At 37.4% G+C, this 17,655-nt stretch overlaps 3 protein-coding genes across 5 annotated transcripts in view; 1 reads left to right on the top strand and 2 right to left on the bottom strand.

The window, feature by feature from the left end:
• Positions 1 to 5,388, bottom strand: part of LOC133525890 (mucin-2) — a 39,155-nt gene extending 33,767 nt beyond the window's left edge. For 2 of the 3 annotated variants that reach the window (XM_061862302.1, XM_061862301.1), the window contains exon 1: positions 34 to 5,386. In XM_061862302.1, the coding sequence (XP_061718286.1) occupies positions 34 to 4,907 (4,874 nt within the window). In that variant the 5' untranslated portion in view covers positions 4,908 to 5,386. Of the gene's footprint in view, positions 1 to 33 lie in introns of all 3 variants that reach the window. The other variant, XM_061862300.1, reaches the window with a different exon arrangement.
• A 266-nt stretch (positions 5,389 to 5,654) lies between these two features.
• Positions 5,655 to 6,883, top strand: LOC133525892 (N-alpha-acetyltransferase 20). Its single transcript, XM_061862304.1, has 5 exons — positions 5,655 to 5,837; positions 5,911 to 6,026; positions 6,194 to 6,323; positions 6,529 to 6,665; positions 6,753 to 6,883. Exons 1-5 carry the CDS (start codon positions 5,785 to 5,787, stop codon positions 6,836 to 6,838), a joined length of 522 nt encoding a protein of 173 aa, XP_061718288.1. The 5' UTR covers positions 5,655 to 5,784; the 3' UTR covers positions 6,839 to 6,883.
• A 58-nt stretch (positions 6,884 to 6,941) lies between these two features.
• Positions 6,942 to 9,692, bottom strand: LOC133525891 (protein crooked neck). The gene is made up of 5 exons (XM_061862303.1): positions 9,569 to 9,692; positions 9,312 to 9,497; positions 9,113 to 9,228; positions 8,665 to 8,821; positions 6,942 to 8,576 (listed from the first exon to the last, which is right to left on the bottom strand). The coding sequence occupies exons 1-5, from the start codon at positions 9,605 to 9,607 to the stop codon at positions 6,942 to 6,944; spliced, it is 2,133 nt and encodes a 710-aa protein (XP_061718287.1). The 5' UTR covers positions 9,608 to 9,692.
• Between the last annotated feature and the right edge of the window lie 7,963 nt (positions 9,693 to 17,655).

Below are 17,655 nucleotides of genomic sequence, written 5' to 3' on the forward strand. Positions count from 1 at the left end.
ATTTGTTAGATAATTAATTATCATTATACATACCTAGTTAATCTTAAAGATCGCTGCGGACGTTCTTCTAGTGCAGGGGTAGGTAAAGTGATAACCGGTTTTGCACCCTCTGACACGGGTAATTTGCGTGGTCTGCCACGCTTCTTCGGTTGCGGGGTAAACGGAATGCTTACAGCACTAGATACTTCATTTGTTTTCAAGTGATCTACTTCTAAAGGATCTTGAGATAATTCATCATTGGCCATGTTGAAGTCGTGGGATTCAGAATTTTCATTAATAATCATTTCCTGTACTTCCGGATGTGATCGTTCAATTGCATTTGCAACTTCAGTTACATCAGAGCTGCCAGTCGATGTGCTAGAGTCTATCTCTATAGACTGAGTTTTTTCTACACAGTTAAGGGAATTTAGAGGCATGACCTGAATTTGCTTGGCTTGTAAATTTGACAGAATATTATGAAGTTTAGAGTTACCATTCTTAGAACAGTTTTCATTGTTTAACATAGAATGATTGACTGTTTTAGTGATTGGTTTACAATCCAATCCAGTTTTAGGATCAGAGGTTGAATTTTGAGATTTAGGATTTACAGGGCTTACTGTCAGAGCCTTATTGGATAGTAACTGGCCAAGTTTTAACCGCTTTGTTTCTAATACTGAGAGTTCTGGTTCCTTTTTCTGTGGAGGGCTGGTTTCCACAGAAGGAGGCCTCTTTCCAGCATTTCGCTTGGTGGTAGGAGACTTTTCGGATTCCTGAACAACCCTTGAACTACGTAATCTTTTTCCCAAGGCTAAGGCTACTGTGGGTGAAGCATCTGCTAGTCCTTTTCGTTTGCTATTTACAATACCTTTTCTTTGCTTGTCATTTACCATTTCTTGAGTATTTTCAGGTGACCAATTATCTTGTACAGTTTCAGGTTTTTTAATGTCTTCTGTTATAATTTTCGCAGAAGGACCATGATCAGTCTTATTAATTTTCAAAATAATTCGTGGAGAATCTTGACCTGAGCTTGCAGTTGTGATCTTTTCTGAAGTATTGATTTCTAATGGTTTTGTAACACTTTCATTTTCTGCTCTACAACGATTAAGTGACTGAGCATTTGGTGTGAGGGAAGGTGTTTCATTTTGCACATCCTGGCTGGGTGCATTACTTCTTTTTTTATCATGAGTTGACTTTGAGTTCACTTTATCAATTTGGTCACAATTTGAAATGCTTGTTGAGCCTGCTGGATCTAATTTAGTTTCTTCAGGCACAGTTGGGTCACATTCTTCTGGTTCTTTTACTCTTGTATCTACATCTTTCTTTTTGTGCTCTAACAACTTCTTTAATAATGTACAATTGGATAAAGTTGTCTGCTTGACAGATGGTGTGGTTATAGTAAGTTCATTATTTTCTGGTTCTACATTAGTATTTACATGTTCTTTCTTATTAGATACTGCAACTGAACTGTTTCCATCTAAATCATTACTATGAGGAGTTTCCCTACTTAGGGTCTTTGATTCGTTAGGAAGACAATTTTCCTTTGTTGGTTTATGATCTCCAGCAGTGACAGGTATTGTTTCTTTTTTATGCAATGAATTAAACTTTTCGGTCTTTGGGACTTCCAGACAATTTTCTGTAGCTTGACTTATACTGGAGTCCTCATTATGACAATTACTCAATTCGTTTTTAACATGTTCATCTTCTATGGGTTTGACAAGTGGTTTAATGTTAATTTTGGACACAACAGGTATGCTATCATTAATATTGTTATAAACATGTTCAATTTTCTCATCTAGATTATTGATTTTCATGTCAGCCTTTAAACTTTCATCACTTGATGCATCCGTAACAGTTTTCATATTAATTTTCATTACTAATGGAGGATTCTTCACATTTGCATCTTCAGTGTCTCTGCTTTTGGATTGTTCAATTTCATCAGGCTTAACAACAGGCTTGATGTTCAATTTGGTGATTATTGGAATTTCCTTCTTAGGGGATGAAGGCTGCGCATTTTCTTCTGGTTTTATAATAGGCTTGATGTTAAGTTTAGTAACAACAGGTATGTTAGTTTCTGTTGAAGTATTTGGTTTAGCAATATCTTCATCACCTGCACGTTTTAATATAGGTTTTATATTTAATTTAGTAACAACAGGTATATCAGTATTGTCGTCACTTGAATTTCCTGTTTCAGAGGACTGGTTTTCAGTATCTTTCACGTTTTCTTCTTCTAGTGGCTTAACTATGGGCTTAATATTAAGTTTAGTAACAACAGGTATACTATTTTCTTCACTGTCTGCATTCCATTCATCACAGTCTTTTTGTTCTGAAGATTTTTCTTCAGGGTGTTTTAATGGTTTTATATTTAACTTTGTAACTTTAGGGATATCTTCTAAACTAGAATCTAGTTCACTATCTTTAGGTTTTAGTATAGGTTTAATATTTAATTTTGAAACTACAGGAACTTCATCTTTTATTTCTTCAGAGACTTCTCCATCTGTAGGTTTCAAAATAGGTTTGATGTTTAATTTTGTTACTACAGGAATTTGTTCAAGATTGTCACATTTTGATACAGACTTTTTCAGAGATGGCTCAATATCACTTTTAAGAACTGGTTTAATTGTGATTTTGGGGATATGTGTAGTCTCTTTAACTTCTCCACTAGTATCAGCACAATCTCCTGACTTACTCTTAGACATTTTAGCATCAGAATGATCAGCTATACTGTCCTTGCCAGTGTTTTCTACAGGTTTTATAGGTTTTATTGTCAGCTTCGGACTTAGTTGGCTGTCAGACTTAACCACAGTTTTTATTGTCAATTTTGGTATCTTGTCCACTTTTTCTTCGGATGGGCTAACAACGACCTTCAGTTTCGAATCTGAGGCTTCCTGGTCAGGTTGGTGTAGACCTTTTATTGTGAGTTTAGGCACAGTTTGGTCTGTGTAGAATTTGCCCTCGCCATCAGTACCCGGTTTACCAAGCTTTATGGTAACTTTTGGTATGCTGTCAGAAGGGCCTTGATCTGAGGTGGACGCCTGATCTGATGTGCTTGTTTCATCATTTTCTGAACATTCTGATTCTGATATTTCACTACTACTAGATTTTCGGTGAATATCGTTTATCCTCTCTGGTGGTCTGAGAATAGGTTTAATATTGATTTTTGTAATGTTAGGTATTGGCTCGCTATTTTTAGTGTTTTCTATTTTTAGCTCATCTTCAGCAGGTGGCTTTATGGGTTTTATAGTCAACTTCGGGATGGGAGACTTTATATCTTCTGGTTGCTTTCCACTTAGTTTTATAGTTAGTTTAGGGATCTGCTTTGATGTCTCTGGTGAATCCTGAACAGGTCCAGGACTGGGATGTTTTTCAATTTGTTTGTTTGCATCATTAACAACTGGTTCTGGAGCATTTGACACAGCCAAATTAAGTTTAATAGGAGGAACTTTCTTATGAAGATCCTTATTTTCGGAGACCTGTAGTGTTGATTCCCCTGAGGAATGGCTTGGTTGTTCATTTTCTTTACTTACAACAGGGGTTTTTTTTGTCAATTTATTGATAGGTTCCACAATGGAATCTGCGATAACAGATTCTGATTGGCAACCTTGACTGGGCTCTGCTTTATCTATTTCATCTGTAGCATCAGTTGTACTAATGCATTCTGAAGAACATGAAGCTGTTACTGTTGATAGTACAGTTGCAGAAGAAGTTGATGGAGCCTCACTCTCAGGTGTAACTGCTTGACTTTGTGATTTTTCACTTTGACTTGTTGATGGTGTAATTTTCTGTCGTACTAACCTGATTTTCTTAGGAGCTGTTGATGTCTCTGCTTTGCAGACACTAATTTCACTTACATTGCTACTTTCAATGTCTTTTACATTACCATGTACAGGGGGGATGATGTCTGAAGAGCTAGACACATCCTTTGCTACACTCTCACTGCTTGTCTGTCCAACATCATTATCACTAACTTGGGAATCAACAGTAGAGGAGACAGTGGTGTCTGGACGGCGATCATATGGAGTTGGCCGAATAAGTCTGCGGCGCAAAGGCGACCTTGTTGCAGACTCCTGTGTCCCTTCACTTACACTAACATCACTTGATGTAGACTCCACACTTTCAACAGTCACATTGTCTCTATTATCACTGGAAGTCACATGCTTCACTGTCCGGTCATTTGATTCACATTCACTAATCTCACAAACACTTGGTACAGTTTCTACACTGCTGGAAGGAATATTTACAGCTAAGCAAGTGCTAGCTGCCTCTACATTCAAATGTTGTGCCTCTGAGGCATCTGTTTCTGAAGGTCCACAGACTTCTGGCACAGATGAACTAGCCTGGGGTTCTATGTTACTGGTATTAGTGTCTACAGAAACGGAACTTTCAGATATGTTGTCTACTGGGGTTTCAGGTAAGATCTCAGGTGCACTTTCACATTTGGCACTAGAGACTGAGGATAACACCGGGGCAACTTGTGGGTCTTCAGTGTTCTGTGATGTACTAGCAGTTTCCTCTAGTTGAGGAATGTTATGCTGTGCTAGGTGTTCAGTGGCGGGCAGCTCCAGCGGCGGAGGCTCGCTCGGGGCCGGCGGCGCGGCAGGCGTGGGTGGAGAAGTAGCCGGTTCGTCACATTCAGTCGACAATGGAACTCGTTTCGGTGCACCAGGTCCGTCACAAATTTCGTCAATCATGTCCAAAATCGCTTCCGTGCTCGCATTGTTGTCGTGCGTTGATGGCGATGGGACGCTGTCACCGTCGAAGTTATCCTCCGACATCGTTCCGGACTCGCACGGCGTTTGGGCCCCCGATGCTTCGCGAGACGCATTGACGGTCGCGTCGACCTCCTCGTTGAGCCCGAGGTCCTTTTCCCGCGCCGATGCACGGCGGGAAGCGTTCGTCGCGGCGCCCGCATCGTCTTCCGAACTCTCCATTATCTACTGTTTTGCGACGCTGTCATGTCTGAAATACAAAACGCTCGCTGGGTGATATTTACGTTACGAACGGGTAACCTGACGACGTGCGAGATTGACAAGCCACAGGCACCATTCTAATTCACCATAACGCTACTAAAATTTCTTCACGGGGTCCACAGTGATGATTAATATACGTACACATGTATATTATTTTCATATTCACAACGTTTCAATCTCGCTCGATTGACCGCGAGGTCATAGAAACTATTTAACAGCGTAAACCGGCAAACAAAAAGCTTGTATACGCCATTTTTAAAACCAAAGACATGGCAGGTTTGGTCGTATTGGCCTATAAAAAATATCTTGAAGCAGACAGTTCGGCCATTGTCGTGTTGGTAAACTGCCGAAGCCCATAGATCGCTCCACTAGTGCTCTTAGCTTGTAAAAAGAGTAATAAATATGGCTTTCAACATGTGTTAAAACGAGTCAGATAATATTTCTTCAATTTCTTTTTCGTATTGGATGAATAGTGGGACTTTGTAGTAATTTTTTTAAATGGCAATAATATAGAAAGAAACGGAAGCAAAATTGAATGAAAATTATTGGATTTATATTTCACTTTACTAGAAGATACAAGTACATTCTTAATAAATCCTTTAATATAAACCTTAAATAATCACTTTTAATTTAAAACACAATTTATCCCAAAAATCTAATTATTAATATGTTGGTACAATGTTGTTTGGCTGGAAACTCGAGGAACATAACATTATCTATTTCTGTAAACCTATCAAAATTTTATTTAGAAAAAAAAGTTTATTAGTTTAACACCGATTTATAAAAAAGCAGCATTAGGTTATATTATTAGTTATTACTAAAACGCAATATTTTCGTCATGACTACAATCAGACCATTTACATGTGAAGATATGTTGAAATTTAATAACGTGTAAGTTCATTAATAAATTTGGATTTAAAATTTACTGCCATATACACTGTAATTCATAAAAATGTATTCACAGGAACTTGGACCCTTTGACCGAAACCTATGGTTTATCATTCTATACTCAATACTTGGCTCATTGGCCAGAGTATTTCCAAGTTGCAGAATCACCCAGTGGAGAAATAATGGGATACAGTATGTATTTAGTAAACTGAGTAATAACCTATTAATCATTGCTGTCACTGCAGCAACTAGTCTGTTTACTAACAGATGGATGTGTTGAGGCGCATTTGTTTGGATTATATTTTGCATGTTTCTGATAGGAAAGCTAGCTTTTTAATAGTCACGTTGTGCTATTGCAGTCATGGGAAAAGCGGAAGGCCTTGGTGAGAACTGGCATGGACATGTTACTGCATTGACTGTCAGCCCCGATTACAGAAGGCTTGGGCTAGCAGCTAGTTTGATGAGTATTTTAGAAGATGTGTCAGAAAAGTAAGTTCTTACAGCACCTAGGTTCATTAGCTTAATACTCGTGTAATAAAGAAGGAATATTTACATAGTTTCTTTAATACTATAAATAATGTCAAGATGTTTGTAATTAAAATTCATGTCTGCTTTAAGAAAATGCTTTTCATTTCTTTATATTCAATTTGTGTGCATAAATTCCTTGTAATTTTGTATTTTAATATTTTTTTAGGAAAAAGGCATATTTTGTGGACTTATTTGTGAGAGTGAGCAACAAAGTAGCTATCAACATGTATAAAAACTTGGGCTACATTGTGTATAGGACTGTATTAGAATACTACTCTGGGGACCCTGATGAAGATGCCTATGGTAATTTTTTAAATTAAATTTTACAGTATTTTAAATTTTTTGTTAAGTAGAGTTAATATATATTTAAATATTTTATTTTTATTCCAGACATGAGAAAAGCCTGCTCAAGAGATGTCAATAAGACTTCTGTTATACCATTAGCACATCCTGTTAGACCTGAAGATGTGGATTGATTGACAGAAAAAATATACCAAAATAAAATTGACATGATTTTTTAACTTTGATTTATTTTTGATATCAAACTTATAAGGATTAACAAATTTGTCTCAATCATGATTAGGAATCACTATCACTGCTGCTGCTGCTGTCATCAGAATCATTGTCAACATTTGTCTGTGGCTGGTCTTGTTCTTTATCTGGGTGTTCCTGAGGCTCCTGCGTCTCGGGAGCAGCAGGTGTTTCCGGCACTTCCTTTTGTTTACGCCATTGTTTAGCAGCAGCAAGGAGTTTAAGATTGGGCCTAACCATTTCATCTTCAGGGAATATGTAATCAAACACTTCTTCCCACCCTTCCTCTACACCATCATCACTAACAATCTTCTGCCTCTTCTTGACTCTCCTGGGCATTTTAGCCAACACCTTTTCTAGTTTAGTATCTTCACCAATCTCAGTCTCAAAATCTTTCCAAGCTTCTAGGAGGAGAACTCTTGCTTCCTTTTCTCCAAGACTTCTTAGGCTGTCATTGGCTCGCTCATACACACGTCTGGCTAATTCCACATTGATATTATCAGCATTCTCTGCATTCAATTCAAACTTAGCATAAGAGAGCCACACTTTGACATGTACTGTTCTTTCTAGCAATCTCTCATAAAGTTGTCTAGCTCTTTCAGTCTCTCCTTGGGCAACTTCAAAGTCAATAAAACTCTTCCAAAGCAATTCAGGCATATCTAGTCTTTGCTGCCCAACTGCAATTTCATAAATAGCCCTAGCTCTGTCTATGTCTCCCAAAAGTGTTTCCAATTCTGCAAACTTTATCCAAGTAATACAGTTTTCAGGGCCATATTCTAAGAATTTCTGATACAATATCCTACATCTGTCAAACTCTCTAAGCTGTATCTCTAAATCAATGTAACCCCTGTACAACTTATCTCTTGGGCACATTCCTAAAGCCATACCTAATGTCTTCCTTGCCTGTTTCAAATCTTTACATCTCACCTCAAACTGAGCATACATAAGCCAAATTTTGGAAAATGTGAATATTTTATGTGGTATTAACTCCAAGCACGTTCTGTAGACCTGCCTGGTGCGTTCAACATCTTCTGCCTCTAATTCTTCATACAAGGCATAATTGATCCAAAGGTAAATGTAGCGTCTCCAAAATTGTTTATCCTTGGAAGGAGGTACATTAGCTATAGCTCTTTCATATGTGTCTCTTATATCATCAACATTTCCTTCATTTTCAACAAGTCTGATGTAATCAAACCAAGCATCATAATTAGTAGGATTTTCAATAACTTCTTGTTCATACATGTACTTTCTCTTGTTTACTATGACATCTTCAATGCCAGATCTGTCTCCATACTTTTTCTCATGTATGGTATATGCTTTGTATAATTCCTTGTTTCTATCTTTTGGGATGTGATCCAGAGCATATTTGTAAATGACCCTTGCTCGGTCATGTTCTTTCTGATTCTCCTCAAACTTAGCAAATGCTATGAATAATCTTTCATCTAAATCTTCATCACCAAAGAATTCAACAGCTCTTTCAAATACTTTTCTAGAGCCATTGATAAAGCCATGGTTTTCTTCAAATTTAGCATACTTAATCCAATTTTTTACATCAGGATGTACCATGACAAATCTTTCATATATTTGTCTAGCTCTTTCAAGTTCTTTGTACCTTAATTCAAAGTTGATGTAGGTTTGCCAAGCTTGTTCATCTGGTTGCCATTCCATCCACCTTTCAAATACCTAGAAAAAGAGAATTATAAAGTCATTATTTCAAGCCAACCATTTACCTAAAAAAATCTCATACACAGTTTGTTTGTCTATTACATACTTGCCGGGCACCTGCCACATTTTCCAGCATCTCTTCCATGTAAGTGTATTTGTACCAAAATTGGGAGACCCTGGGCAGTATGGTGACTGCTCTGTCCCACAAGTTACGAGCATGATTGACCTGTCTGTTTCTCATTTCCATTTCTGTGTACTTCAACCTGAAATATATTGAAAGAGTGAAATATAGTAATGGGAATTATGCTAATTGTCTCCAAAATGTTGGCTACAATAAAATCTATGAAAAACATATAGCAAATATTAGGGAGACAAAGTTAGGTCTCTTATTAACTGCATTAATACAATCTCTTGTTATACCATTTATGATTTTAAATATCTACTAAGACACATCTTATGATGTTACATAAACATGAAAGGAATACCCCATATACCGCACTAAGTTTTATATCTACAACAGAAGCAAATACCTATCATGAAATAGTAATACATACCATAGGGTAACATTCCTGTGATCCACATCAAGTGCTCGTTCGTATATGGAGCGAGCTCTTTGTACTTGTTTTTGTGATTCCTCCCATTGAGCATATTTGAGCCAATTTCCTATAACCTAAAAACAAAATTTATAATAGTATTGTTGTTATCTAAGTATCATTTATATGGGATTGACAAGTTTCAGACAACTGAACTTACAAGTCTATTTTTCCTTATGTTGTCTTCAAATGCCTTTCTTTTACGGTGCTGATAATCTCTCAACTCCTCTGGATCAGAGATTTTCTGCTTAGGTGGAGGTGGCAATATTTCCAAATCTCTTTCTTTTGCTTCGCGAAGAAGTTGCTCCGCAGTGATTTGAATCTCTGCTGGCGCTTTGTTTTTAACCTGTAAAATAAGGAAATTGTCAGAAAATGGTAAATAACAACGAATTTATGCTTTGGTTTGCTGTTATTTACCTTTGCCACTTTGGGCATTTTAGTAGCTTTTCCCTCCATAACGATATATTTAATATAAAAGCAACTTAAGACTTTTCACTACTTTAATAAGTTATCAATAACGTGCCGTCAAAATAAATAGATGTGCCGTTTCAACGCGACGCTCTTTAATAACGTTGATCATATATCGTATCATTATCATATTATGAAATTGACATGACAGGATTGACAGGACATGACCATAGACTAGATCTTTCTACTTTACCCTGGGTCACATTTTATAAGCAGCGTGTACAAAGCACGGACTTGTAAGATTATCCGGATAGGGTACATTGGCCAAAAAGTGTGTCCACATGAGAAGTCGAAGTGGGCCGTTGCATCTCTTTCTAATTAGGGTGACCATTAGTTATATGTATCTGAGATATTAAGATAACGTGGAATATATAGTTTGCCCAAGATCTTTTCTCATGTATAAATTATTAACTAATATAAACAGGACTTAATCGCGTATTAAGTTTTATGTTCACATCCGACGTTCCGAGGATAGCGTTGTCCCCGTGGTCTCGAAGAAGACTGGCTAAAGTTGACATGAACATCTTCTAGCCGCGTGAGTTTTTCGAACTACTCGCACTTGGTCTTGTTTATTGACTTATCACGCAAAATAGGCGCAAGTCGTCGAGTTGCGGAAAAATCGCCCGAATACAATACAATACATGACTTGAACATTTTGCGCACTAGGGATGTTACTCTGTCGACACACAACACTAACGATATCCGATTTTTCGACTGTCGATATTCGTTCTCGCTTCCACATACTAATAACTGGGGGCCTACCGCAAAAACCGAAATTTGCAAATTGCGGAGATCTTTGTCTTTTACTCTAACTAAGAAGTAATAAGACAGAGAAAAGCGACCGCAATTGATGAACTTAGAGTTTCGCGGTTATAGCCCTGAATTCCATGTGGATGAGATTTATATTTTCTAATTAAAATACTTAAGGTGTTACGATGCCGGACATAAATAAATAAATAAATATTATAGGACATTATTACACAAATTGACTAAGTCCCACTGTAAGCTCAATAAGGCTTGTGTTGAAAATTAACAAATGGCAGCCGTTAGCCGCCACTGTCGAATTCAAAAATGGTCACGATTTTTCATTTGTAGTCTGCTTTTTTCGCACTCGTGGTATGTTCATATGCGTGATGGCTTACGTTTTGCACACTTTAACTATCTTTAATTCTTTAAGCGTCATCTACTAATCGTAGATCTGTGATTGCAACTAGTTTTCAAATTTGCCGCCTTTTTTGACTAACGAAAATGTGTGTCCAACCTATATCGAATCGATTACGTATATATAAATAGTTAGTGAAACCGTTTCAGTATTAAAATATAATGTATAAACGTAACTCTGGAATGTTTAAGGACTTTGGATTTCAATTCAATTCCACCAATTTAATCATGCCGAAATATAGATATACCTAATTAGATAAACTTACTTAAGTACTTAATAAGAATTGTGTATAACTGATTCACATCGTGCTGACATCATGGTCACCCTAATGAGTTTGACAATGATCGTCTTGTATTTTTATCGTAAAATTGAATGATTGTGGTTCACCTGTGAAAATAATACCACAATCAGCAAAACTTTCACTTCTACAACCTATCACACAACATTTTTTACCTATTTTTTAAATATTTCGCAATTAAATGCTGAGCCCCACCATTTACGTATTTTGGAAATATCTTGAAAATATGTCATCAAGTTGGGGATAACAATAGGGTTGTTTCTATCTACAAATCTTAGGGCAGAATTGTATCCCAATAAATTCTTTTGAATTATAAGAACATGTTAAACTACTTTTAGGGGACCTGTAAACCTGTAATGACCATGTTTTTGTAAATATTGAATTTAAAATATCTTTTGGCACACGTCACGTGACCAAACTCGAAACGTCATTGAAGATTCTGATGACGTCACAACTCTCGGATTGACACTGTTGACAGTTAGGCGATAAACAACAAAAGACAAATGTCAGTTGACAGTTCGTATCTTCTACGTGTGTATGTAGTTATGTGTCAAACCGTAAACTGTGACGTCACACAATTTTAAAAGAGCGTTTTGGGCGCGAAAGCATCCGTCAAAATATATTTTGTTAATTTAACATATTTAAAGCCGTTTTTAGTACAAAAGTTGAATTTTAGGGCAACTTTTAGTTAATATAGAAGGTAATACAAGCGTTTCGAAAAATTGGAAACAACCCTATTAATATCAATAATCAAAAATAATCAAAGTTTCTACAATGTCTACCATATTAAAATTAATGTTTTTTTTGTTGTGCACATGCTTGGTTTAATCAGTTAATAATATTGACATCATAATTATTTACAAATCACTTAAAAGATTTGAGAACCGCACTCTGTATATAGCACTAAAATAGTATAAGACAGTATTTAATTTCAGTAGTATATTATAAATACTACCACAATGGTATGTTATTAACATTGGCAACATGTGCGAGTGAGACACCACGCCTCACTTTTGCTATCTCAAGTGGACCGTTTTCTCTTTGCATTTTATTTTTTGCATATTATCTTTGCATGCTATTTAAGTTTAGTTCATAAGTTATTTAAGTATTGCATACCCGAAATGGGTAACTGTTGGAACTAAAAAATTGTATCAGGATTACCATCTACAAATGTACACAGTACTGCAATAAATCATTCTTATTCTTATTCTATTCCCTAGTCTGATAAGAACACCTTTCTGCCTCAGTGATAAGGTTCTTTTTACTATAACAAAAAAAGTTAGAGTGTGCTCCATTTTATATCTCCATAAGAAGATTGTGGTTTTTCCATAGAAACAGTTAATGATTTAAAAAAAAATCCGCACCCATTACGGATATATGTAGTATGCCAAAAAATCACAAATAATTCGTAGTATAACCACCTGCGAGGATATTACGGTTTGTTTTGTGATTCTTGGGTAATAATGATTGCTTGTTCCTGCTCCATACATTAAAAAAAAATCGTAACTCGACATTTTTCATTCCAAATCGTTTAAAATTTATGTGTTACCATAACAATGCTGGAAAAAACTTATTTCAATAAAAAAAAAAAAACAAAAATAACAACTTCGGTTTCTATGTCAACGAGAGCCGGATTTCAGCCCACAGTGCGAGTATAGGTAGCAAAAAATCTCTTTGATTGGTAGGTATGGTTATCTCAGAGACTTGTCATACGCTTCCCTTGACAGACAGATGAAGTGTGCGAAAGGGAAGCCATCACGTATATGAACAAGCCACGAGTGTGAAAGAGGCAGACTACATATGAGAAAACGTAACCATTTTTTGAAGTCGAAGGCGGCCGAGGCGGCCAAAATCATATTGCCGTATTTTTTAACGTTAAAAATATACGAGAATCAAAAACAAAAATAAATATTAAGTAATTTAGTGACGATGGTGTCATGTTGTGTGCCGGGTTGTTGTGTTTCAGGGCCAAAAACCCAGGGAAATACTCATTTCACAGGTAATTATGATAATCGTAGCGAAATTTTCGTAACAGTATTTTATAAAATAAAACAGCATAAAAAGTGTAAAAAGCCAATTTATACAATTCATTATAAGTTTTTCTTCAACTGTGTGTTAATATTTCATGATATTAGTCAATAATTTAGAATATTTTTTGTAAAAACCTAAACTGTTACTTTACGCTAGGGCTTGACAAAATGTTCATATGACTGTATCGATAACTTGTCGGTATATTAGTAGGTATGGAATTAGTTGTTCACAAGACATCATTAAGATATTACCTTTATTGATAAGATATTACCTATATATATACCTTTTTTTGAAGGTGCACATGTTTAGCAATAAATTTAAACTTCACTTTCCAACACATTACTTACATTTTAACCACTTTTCCACGGCTTTACCGCCAACACAAGGAAACACAAGACAGCGTATACACACCCAACCCAACTTGTCAGGCGGAAAAGGCGCGAAATTCAAATTTTCTTTGGTAAGTCAACTATTTGCGCCTACTGTTAACACTTAGCATGTGTTTGTGTTAACAAAACTGCACATGTTACACCACTCACACCCGCATACGACAGAAACCTGCTTTATCAACGCGAGTCACCTGCTTTACCGACAGCGCCGCGTTCCTTAATGCTTGTTCGGACTACATTAGTAATTTAGTCAAGTAGCGAGTATTTTAGTTACTAAATGTGAAGTATGTTCTACTTTAACATACCTTCTTATTTTTAGAAGACTAATTGTCTATGACAATCGTTGCCGTGGAGGCAAATATCTAAGGAAAAATATGTCTGTCAAATGATACATCAATATTCTCAAAAACATATTTAATTGTACTAAGACTTATTAAATATATAATTATAAAATGCTTCAGTTTCTTCTATTATGAATAAACAAAGTTCTCACTTACGCCACAGTCATACTACAAGTTGAGATCTTTATATGGTAGCAGAGGTGAAACTGTGACTACCAAGTCGAAATGTCGAACATAAAAATCGATCCACTCACGAAGAATAATTACGACACTTGGGTAATTCAAGCCGAAGCCGTCCTAGTACGACATAAATTATTTAAATATGTTGTTTGTGGACCCATCCGAACACCTACAATAAGCGGAAACAAGTACTTCGTCACATTCATCGATGATTACTCCCGATACAGTCGAGTTTACCTGCTGAAATGCAAGAGCGAAGTCTTAGAAAAATTTAAAGAGTTCAAAGAGTTAGCAGAAACGCACACGGGGAACAAACTCAGAGTACTACAATCAGATAATGGCACCGAATATATCAACAGGAACTTCGATGATTATCTGAAACGCTGTGGGATACAGAGAAGATTTAGTGCCCCGCACACAGCGCACCAAAATGGATTAGCAGAGAGAAAAAATCGTACCCTGATTGAAAAATCTAGAGCCTTAATGATTGACGCAAACGCGCCCCTAAAATACTGGGGTGAAGCAATCATGACAGCGAACTATTTGTGTAACAGGAGCTTAAACAGTGCTATAGAAAACAAAACACCATTCGAACTATGGGTTGGTAGAAAGCCTATTATTCACCACCTCTATATATTTGGCTCTAAAACTTTTGTTCTCATCAAAGGCACTAATGGTCACAAATTCGCACCTAAAGCAATTCCTAGCATGTTCGTTGGCTACTCTGAAACATCAAAAGCATTCAAGATTCTTCTACCATCCAAAAATAAAGTGGTGATATCGAAGGACATCCGTGTGATGAAATCCATGTTTTACGACAACACAAACAAAAACGACATCGCCGATATGTTCAATAATGACTGTTCCTTCGAATCTCCAGAACCTTCAGAACCATCAAGATTACCACATAAGCAAGTAACAGTACAGCTTGATGACAATGAAGATGGAGACGTCACACCACTAAGCGACTATAGCGACTGTAGCGACAATAACGACACGGAAGACGAAGATCTCGACGATACGTTGCAACCAAACTCGGTCAACAGCACTGAAGATGTTCAGCAACCACCACAAACTTCAACTCCACCTCGAACTTTGAGAGACAGGTCTACTATCGAAGCTCCAAAAAGGTATGACGATTTTATTTTGGCTGCAGCTGAAGAAGTCGAAAATCTTTATAAACCGAAGGAACCTGAAACTTTCAAAGAGGCTATGGAATCGCCAGACAGTGAAAAATGGCAAGAAGCAATGAAAAGTGAAATTCGCTCATTGGAGGACAACCAAACATGGGATCTGCCCAAAGGACGCAAAGCCCTGCCAAGCAAATGGGTATTTAAGTTAAAAATGAACCCCGATGGTTCCGTCGAGAGGTACAAGGCCAGAATGGTCATCAAAGGCTATTCCCAGATACCTGGAGTGGACTACGACAGAACGTTCAGCCCAGTGGTTCGTCTGAGCACTGTACGTTCATTGCTGGCTGTCGCTATTCGTGAAAACCTGAAACTGACACAGTTCGACGTTACGTCCGCCTTCCTAAACGGCGATCTAAAGGAAGAAATATATATGAAACAACCCGAAGGTTATCGTGACGTGATGGAACCAAAAAAGTCTGTAAATTAAAACGCAGCCTTTATGGATTGAAACAAGCGCCACGCTGCTGGAATACCTGCATAGCAGAGTATTTACTGAAAACTGGATTCAAGCAAAGTGAGGCAGATCCATGCCTGTTCGTGCGAACCAAAGGCCAATCCAAGGTCGTTATAGCTCTTTACGTGGACGATGGACTTGTAGCGCACAACTCAACGACAGCAGGTGACGAGTTTTTAAAGGAATTAAAAGCTAGATTCAAAATAACGACCAAACCTGCATCTTACTTCCTCGGAATGGAAATAAACGTGCAAAAGGACTTCATATCTCTATGCCAAAAGTCATGTATCAAGAAAATCCTGGAAAAATATGGAATGTCTCATTGCAAGTCAGCACCATCACCCATGATCAAAGATAATGATGTGGAAGCTGATGAAAACATGAAGTCGAACTTTCCTTATAGGCAAGCTGTAGGCGCTTTGGCCTATCTGTCTGTAGGTACGAGGCCTGATATCTCCTACGCTGTTGGAGTCGCCTCGAGACACCTAGAAGCACCTACAAAGGAAGATGTGATGCTAGTTAAACGCATCTTCAGATATCTGAAAGGAACCCAAGAAAAGGGCCTAATATTTTACGAAAAAGTCAACGCCGCACTTGGTCTGCTACAGCGACGCAGATCATGGAGGAGACCAGTCTACTGGAAGATCAACTTCCGGTATGGTATGCCTATTCTCTGGCGCCGCTATAAGCTGGAGAAGCCAAAAGCAAACTACAGTTTCCATTTCTTCAACGGAGGCTGAAGTCATAGCGGCGAGCGAAGCGGCTCAAGAAATACTATGGCTGAATCGACTGTTTAACGATCTAACAAAGACGGAAAAGCCAATCCTAAACTTAGACAACAAATCAGCAGTTTATTTAGCGCACAACCCCAAATACGAATATCACAAGCGCACCAAACATATCAAACTAAAACACTTCTTTGTTAGAGAATGTGTGAGCAATGAAGAATTCAGTGTGAAACAAGTTCCAAGCGAAGTCCAACTCGCTGACTTATTTACCAAGCCGCTATTTGGGCCCAGACTACAGAATTTGAGTTCTAGAATGGGACTTGAGAATTTTACCTAAAATTCTTAAAGCTTCTGAGGGTGTGAAGTATGTTCTACTTTAACATACCTTCTTATTTTTAGAAGACTAATTGTCTATGACAATCGTTGCCGTGGAGGCAAATATCTAAGGAAAAATATGTCTGTCAAATGAAATGATACATCAATATTCTCAAAAACATTTAATTGTACTAAGACTTATTAAATATATAATTATAAAATGCTTCAGTTTCTTCTATTATGAATAAACAAAGTTCTCACTTACGCCACAGTCATACTACAAGTTGAGATCTTTATACTAAACGTCCCAGAACACCAAACCAGGTGAGAAAAATAAAAAATCGCAATGAGTGGCGATACGATTTTAAGTCGACACGAGTTTCGAATTAACTATTCGCAAATGTATTACAATACATATGGCCCTTAAAATTTTCGATATAGTTACGTAATGTGCTAATTGGACCCGGGTACGTCCTTAAACTACGTCCAAAAGAGAGGTATGGACATTGTGAATGTCATCTCGCTTTGTGTGGTAGGGCACAGCACAGCGGATGTTATTCCAGATCTAGAGCAGAGCCCAACTGGGGAAGTACCTCCACCTTACAGAAAACTGCAGCCAAATAACACTAGACCCTACTCATAGTGTTGTGTTCCTGCCGGTGAGTAAGGTTGCCAGAGCTCAACGAGGGGGAGGGGGGTTTAGGGTCGGCAACGCGCATGTAACTCCTCTGGAGTTGCAGGCATACATAGGCTACGGAAACTGCTTACCATCAGGCGGGCCGTATGCTTGTTTGCCACCGACGTAGTATAAAAAAATAATTATCGCACTAGTGCGGTAAAGTAGCTCCATATGTACTGTAAAATAAGTAACAATATATATTTGACCATTGTGACACATGTGTACCTATATATTTGACCATTTTGATGCTGACTGTAACGACTGTA

This window comes from Cydia pomonella, chromosome 15 (assembly GCF_033807575.1).
Source record: "Cydia pomonella isolate Wapato2018A chromosome 15, ilCydPomo1, whole genome shotgun sequence".
Classification (NCBI taxonomy): Eukaryota; Metazoa; Arthropoda; class Insecta; order Lepidoptera; family Tortricidae; genus Cydia; species Cydia pomonella.